This window comes from Echinops telfairi, unplaced genomic scaffold (assembly GCF_000313985.2).
Source record: "Echinops telfairi isolate 266 unplaced genomic scaffold, ASM31398v2 ScPeMD7_26;HRSCAF=91, whole genome shotgun sequence".
In the NCBI taxonomy this organism is placed as follows: Eukaryota; Metazoa; Chordata; class Mammalia; order Afrosoricida; family Tenrecidae; genus Echinops; species Echinops telfairi.
In genome coordinates this window covers 5,843,529-5,850,682 of record NW_022103923.1, presented here as the reverse complement: position 1 = coordinate 5,850,682, position 7,154 = coordinate 5,843,529, and the positions used below count along the sequence as shown (strand labels likewise).

The following is a 7,154-nucleotide window of genomic DNA, read 5'->3' as shown; positions in this document are numbered from 1 at the left end:
CATTTCTTCCTTATTTTCATCATTTTTTTGTTCCCTTTCCCCACCTCTTCCCCAGTTGTAAATGTCATTTCTGATCTGAATATTTTTCCTACTCTTGCACTTTTGCTTATGGTTTCTGGCAAAAAGAAAAATGTAAAATTTTAAGTCATACGTGTTTTTTCTCATTGATACTTCTATCATTTTATAATGGAAAATTCGTAGCCCATCCATAGACAAGTTGCATTGCCCTTTTAACTCTTAGTGCTTTCATATTTCACTTTGAGCTCTTTAGGCCACTTGGAATTTTTTTGGCATGATGAGAAGTTGAGGTTCTAAATTGCCTTAAAAAATAAGTCAAACACGGACAACAGAAAAATGGGTGAAGGGAGATGTCGGACAGGGCAAGATATGACAAAATAATAATTTATAAATTATCAAGGGCTCACGAGGGAGGGGGGAGCGTGGAGGGAGGGGAAAAATGAGGACCTAATGCCGGGGGCTTAAGTGGAGAGGAAATGTTTTGAGAATGATGAGAGCAATAAATTTACAAATGTGCTTTACACAATTGATGTATGTATGGATTGTGATAAGAGTTGTATGAGCCCCTAATAAAATGATTAGAAAAAAAATAAGTCAAAACAGTTTTTATTAGTTCACCCCTCCCTTCCTCTATGGCATGAGGACATTATGGTGTCCAAAGGATTCATAGCCAAAAAACAGGGAAAACAAAGGAAAGTCATCACAGAATCATGGTTGGCGGCAGATCAGATCTTCACAGTTCTGTTCAGGCTCGACTGCAGAATTGGTCATGTAACCATGATTGGGATCCATACATGTTGCTGATGAGAAAAACTTAAACCGTTGGTTTAGACTCTCTGACCACCTGGGTTGCAATATGACTCATGACCCCAATCTCTGTCAAGGGCAAACCTAGGAAAGTTCCTGGGGGTGAAATGGCCCTTCCCAAGCCCAGAAATTACAGCAAAGCAAAGCTTTTACATTACACTCTGTGGTCAAAAGAACTCAATGGGGGATGAATCTATATGGAAACCCAAAAGGTATTTAGGTTCCCAAAAACCTAGGGCTTAGAATTTAAGTTCTAGTACATTCTCACGATTCAGGTTACCTGAAAGTTTGTTACCAGTGAAAGGACTATCATAAACAAATTAATTATGGAGTTGTGGTGTTGTTGTGGGGCGCTGAGTCAGTTCCCACTAATAGCAACCCTGTGTACAATTGAGCTCTCTGAAGAACATTTCCAAAATGGATGAGACTAAGTCTCACCATCTTAGCTTCTAATGAACAGTCAGGCTATACTTCTTCCAAAACAGATTTATTTGTTCTTTTGGCAGTCCATGGTACTTGGAGTTTTCTTCAGCAACACCGTAATTCAATCCCATCATTTTTTCTTAGGTCTTCCATGTTAGTTGTTCAATTTTCACATGTGTTGTGAAATACCATGGCTTGGGTCAGGCGCACCTTATCCCTCAAAAGAGACAGCCTCTCTCTTTTGCACTGTCAGAGGTCTTATGCAGCAGATTTGCCTAAAGCAATGCATCGTTTGATTTCTTCACTGCTACTTATGTGAAAATTGTTTGTAAAATGAAATCCTTGATAAATTTAAACTTTTGATCTTTTATCAAGATGTACCTTATTACAAGTAATGCTATAGCAAAGAATAATTTATTATATATATATTTTTAATTATAAGGATGCCATTGTACAACACTTTAATAGGGATCATTTTATTTAATACAAATAAAGAGATAAGCAACTTCCAAAATTAGGAGTATATTTATCTTTCTTTTAATATTCCTTAAAACTAATAGCATTAATAATATTTTATAATGTGATTTACCCAAACTGTATATTTACAATAAAACTTGTCGAAATTTGAAATGCTTACCAATAATATATATTTTTAAATTTTAGGACATAAGAAAAAATCAACATAGTCCTCTTTTTAAATCATAGGAACTAAAATGCTGAATTTCAATTAGTTGCTATTTGTTAACATTGTTGGGACAAGGTACTTAATAATTACTACTTTTTTAATCCTCTAATTTTTCTGTGAATTTCCATTTTTATTCTCAAATATTGTTTTTTATCATAATTCTGCTTTGACTTAGTCTTTATTTAACCAATCATGTGACCTTTTAAAAATATCATTAACTGAACATTAATTGAACAAATCAAGTCAACTTTTTTAAAATGTTACTGCTTTTTAGCAGTGTTTTCCCAGATAGTAGCCTATTTTGTTTTAAGAAGTATTTTGACTGCAAAATCCTCATACTTTATAATAGAATCTTAGAAATTGGTCCTTGGAGTTTGTCATAGTATATTTTTACATGTTTACTCAATAGCACTTGAGTTCTGTGTGTAATCAAAGAACTGAGCAAACCCTGGCCATATTTTGAAAAAGGTTGCCTTAGTGATAATCCTGCAGCTGCGAATTTATTGACGTTCTCTACTGCTAAATCCAGGTAGATTGACTAGGAAAAACTAAGCACACAAATTACTTTATTCTTTTAAGCATGCCATCTCTCCATTCCTTTCTGTTTCATTTGTCCTCTGATTCGTTCAGTTATTCAGTACATATATGGCAATCTTCTCTGTGCCGGGTCATGTGGTATAAACTCTAAATAGGCAGTGATAAACAAAATAGGAGTCTTTTTCTCATAGGCCTTACTATACAATTTTTAAGCATACATGAAAATTTCAGAATTTGATTCTTTTTATTCTAACTTACACATTATATTTATTGTTATGAAATATTTCAAATACTGAGAACTATTCCAAAAAATAATATAAGCAATTACCCATGTATTATACCTACCATCTAGGTTTAATAGGCTTTATCTTTTTTGCCATGTTTGAGGTAACCTAGGTTAACTCAGAGTTGGTATATATGTTGGTTATATTTCCATGCAGGATTTGTTTTGTATTTGTATTGCATATGTATAGATTCATAAAGAATATGGTACTGTTTTATATATTATTATATTCTCATAAATTATTTTATGTGGTAAATACCCTTTCCTAGCTTGTTGTTTGTGCTCAACATTGCTTTGGAATTTGCCCATGATACCTGTGGTTGTACCTCATTTCATTCAAGTGTTATATAGTGCTCCGCTTTGTCAATAGACCATATTTTAGATCTCCATTCCTTTGCTCTGTTGGAAAATTAATTAGATAGTTTCCAGTTTGGTTCGTATTATGAACAGTAGTATTTTACTGAACATCATTACATGTGCTGTCATATATATATCCCTGATTCTGTGAGATGTATACCTAGTAGGCCACAGGGTATGCACATCTTCCCTTTTACTAGTTATTTTACCAAAGTGATCAAAATGAAGGAGCCCTTGTGGTGCTGTTGGTTAAATATTGGGCTGCAAATCACAAGGTCAGTGGTTCAAACCCACCAGCTGTTCTGCTGGAGAAAAAATGATACCATCTGCTCCCCTTAAGATTTGTATAGCCTCAGAAACCCTATATAGCAGTGCTGTGAGTTGTAATCAACTAGATGGTAATAGTTGGGTCCAAGATAGCTAAGCCACGAACCTGTGTTAAGTAAGGGGTGATTTTAACTCCATTTGCTAGACTGCTGAATTTCTTAGCTTATCTGCTGTTTGATTTTGCTATGCAGTAATTAAAGTGTCTGCATTTTTATCTAAGCAGTGATAGATAGTAAATGATATTATTTTTATTAGACTTTTATTAATTAGAATTTCATCTGCTATAAAGACTGAGACATAAATGATAACATTGACAAATTTTACAAGTTTTAGAATGACAAATGAACATATGTTTCTGACTTTTTAGGTTGATTCCCAAGTCATTTATCTTACTTTAAACACAATCAATCACACTTTAAATTAGTAGGTACTTGATTTTAATAACTACTTTAGTGGTTTGAGAAACTATTTCTTTTCATTAATTATTTTGTTGCTAAAGCCATGTAATTTCACTCAACTTCAAAGTCTGTGTTAAGAGCATTAGGCTAACAATTTCGTTTTAAATGATTTGATGTGCATATTTCACATATAGTGATAAATGTAAGCTTTTTTCCCCTTGAAATAGTTTACAATTAATCAAATGAAACATTGCGAGTAAGAAGGGAGCTTTGAGAAGATCTGAGTTTTCTGAAGGCTAAAGCTTTGTTTTAGAATGTTTTAGTTCTTCAGTGAGTTTTTTGAAGTGCGTGTTAGCATTCTTTTTCCATATGTTCACCTCAAGTGCTTTAAGAAGTGGACTGAACTTTAGCTGCAGCAGATGTGTCATGCAGGGAGTATCCTGGTTTAAATTCTGAAGTGCTCTCACTCCTGCTCGCGTCCCCTTGAAATCGGCTGAAAAGAACTTGGCACATTATTTTGCGGATGTTACTCGACATCAAGAAATACATGACTGGGTCTAAGCAGCTATTGAATGAGGAGAGAACTAGCATGATCTCATTGGTTTTGTGAGCGATTTCCTTCCAGTAGCAAGATGACTTATTTAACTGTGAAGAAATATAGATAAATCGAAAAGCGTGATAGGGAACAAAACATATAGTAAAAATGATAAGTACAATAAAAGAATTTCGGGCCGTAGTAGTATATTTACCAGAGTTAGGAAATTTTGATCTCCTTTTAGAAATCCTCAATAGATTCTTGCCTATTTTAATATACGAAAGGATGATTAGTAAGAATATTAGCCAGAACATTACCACAAGAATGAAGTTAAAAATTGCTTCCCCTTTTGCATTTTGCTTATCTCTGTAATGGAAACACATTGTGGAATTGTGCTCTTCTTTCTTCACCGTTAAAATAATCATAGCTAAAAATCCTGCCAGAGCAATTGTCCATACTGTGCAGCAAACGTAAATACTTTGTTTGGTTGTTATTGCCCTTCGTTGTTGTATAGACCGGTTAATTTTTATGTAGCGATCCAAGCTGATGAATCCCAGCAAAATAATGCTGATGTACATGTTCATGTAAAATAGTGTTCCAACAACCTTACAAAGAACCAGGCCCATGGTCCACTTGTTTTGGTTAATGTGGTACATTATTCGGAAAGGGAGGCAGAAGATGAGCAGGAGGTCGGCAACTGCCACATTCAGCAGGTAAATTTGAATCGAATTTCTTTTCCGGTGGATACCTAGAAATACATAGAGGGCAATTATGTTCCCAGCCAGTCCCACAATGAAAATAACAGAGTAGAACGTCGTTAACATGTTAGAGACTAGTTCTTCATCCATGGAGCAGTTAGCGGTAACATTTGATGATTTTGAGAAGTTTTGCGGTGATTGGTCACTGTGATTAGTTATCAAGCGTATGCCCCTGGAGGAGAAAGGCCAGCTGCTGGCTGAAGTTGTCATCATTGTTGCAGTGTGTCTTCTTGTTGTCTTCTGTGAAGATCAAATGGTGAAGCTGCTAACTGACATGTTCCTTGTGGGTAGATTCAGATGTTTCCTATGTATAATAGAATGCCAAACATTGAGTCATTTCCTATTTTAATAGCAGTTACTTGAAATCAAAGAACAAGTAGCAAATGATTTCAGACGTTAGAGAAACTTTATTTTTACCTTTTTTTTTAATTAGTTGGATATCTACACTCTTTGTGGGAGAAAGATGAGGTTTTCACCCCCATAAAGATTCACAGTCTCTGAAACCCACAGGGGCAATTCTACTGTCCTATCGGGTCACCATGAGTAGGAGTTGATGGGTGGGAGGGGAAGTGACAGTACTGTGTATAGTAGCATTACCGTATCATCAAACACAAGTAGGATCTTATAGAATGTACTGCTCTATCTAACCTTTCCTGTGACTATGGTATACATTCAAGGTTGGTTACCTTTATTAAATTAAAATAAATAATTGAATTATAAGATTATATTTTCATGAAGGTTATTGAGGGACTAGAGATGGAAGGGAAGGAAAGTTTACAACTCATAACTTTTCAAAGATGAGCATCAGGTTTCCTAAAGGTGGCAGTCATCTTGAAGAGCAGGCCTGCTGATGGCCCTGCCCGGGCTCTTGGCCCTTGCCCTCATCTGAAGCATGTATTCGTCTTGACACACGGGAATCACAAACTGTGGGAACCTCTCATTGCATGGTGAAAATGGAGGTGACGGTCCTCGATTGCTTCTCTTGTACACCTAAGATCAAGTTGGAGGTATTAAAATAATTTGCCTGTGGGGGCACACAATTAACAGGCCAGAGGAAGAAAGGACATCTGCCTAGAACATTCTAAGAGCTAATGTATGGATCCACTTATTGTTTGTGGCAGCAGCGGCTGCCTGGGAGAGATCAAGCTGAAAGCCAACTGTACAAAGTTAGATGAAATAAGGTGCAAATCGCAGGACATTTCATCACAGTCTGCCCTAAGAATGACTGTACGGTAGCTCAACAACAGCCTCTAAGCTAGTTTTCAAACTCAGACTTATCTGACTCTGTGGCCTTGGCCAAATAATTTAATCTTTTCTCAGACCCAACCTGTGTCGTGGTAAAAATGAAAACTGCATTTGAAGAATGTAACCCTGGTGCATCTAGAAAGAAGTGCTCAATAAAAGTTAGTTTTAAAGAAGACCTTTAGATTAAGCTTTTCGCAAATATTCCATCCCTGGCTGAGTACGGCTTAGAAAAAAAGCAAGCGGGACTAAGACAGAGACCTTGGGGGGAGGGGGGGCGCTGCTTTTAGTGGTGAAGTTACAAACCCTGAATGCTCACATGTCAAATAGATTTGAATCATAACGATTTCCTGATTGGGATATATGGAAGAACCCAGCCTTTCTTAGAACTCTACCCATGACAGCATCAAGATGTCGCTCTCTTTAGTGGAAGGGAAAATGTAGGTTGAAATTGATTCCAAAAAAGAGGAACTGGTTGGTGAAGAGGAAGTCTTGTCATCCCTGGTAAGAGTCTATTATTCTAGAGTTGGGGGTGAGGGGGCTGTCAGTGGTAGGAGGGAGAACTGAGTCTGAGTCCTGTCTGTTGTGTATCTCAACAGCAGAAGACAGACTTCACAAAGTTTGTAGAAATTCATAAGCATATTTCTCAGTCATGAGTTGAGTCTTAAAAGGAAAGGCGATTTCAGCATTTCCTGTAAGAGGAAAGGGGGAGGGGGTCCTCTAGCAAGGACCTGGGTTTTGTGGCTACCTGGGGAGCTCGCAGAGAGCACAACGTCTGCTCAGG

General features: G+C 36.6%; 2 protein-coding genes across 10 annotated transcripts in view; one reads left to right on the top strand and one right to left on the bottom strand.

Moving 5' to 3' along the window:
* The window catches only part of CASK (calcium/calmodulin dependent serine protein kinase), a 512,028-nt gene that overhangs the window by 349,442 nt on the left and 155,432 nt on the right, over positions 1-7,154 (top strand). The gene's annotated exons all lie outside the window — the stretch shown is intronic.
* GPR34 (G protein-coupled receptor 34) overlaps positions 3,680-7,154 on the bottom strand; it is a 7,743-nt gene continuing 4,268 nt past the window's right edge. The window contains exon 3 of the mRNA XM_013007726.3: positions 3,680-5,432. Coding sequence (XP_012863180.1) covers positions 4,223-5,341 — 1,119 coding nt within the window. The 5' untranslated portion in view covers positions 5,342-5,432 and the 3' untranslated portion in view covers positions 3,680-4,222. The remainder of the gene's footprint in view (positions 5,433-7,154) is intronic.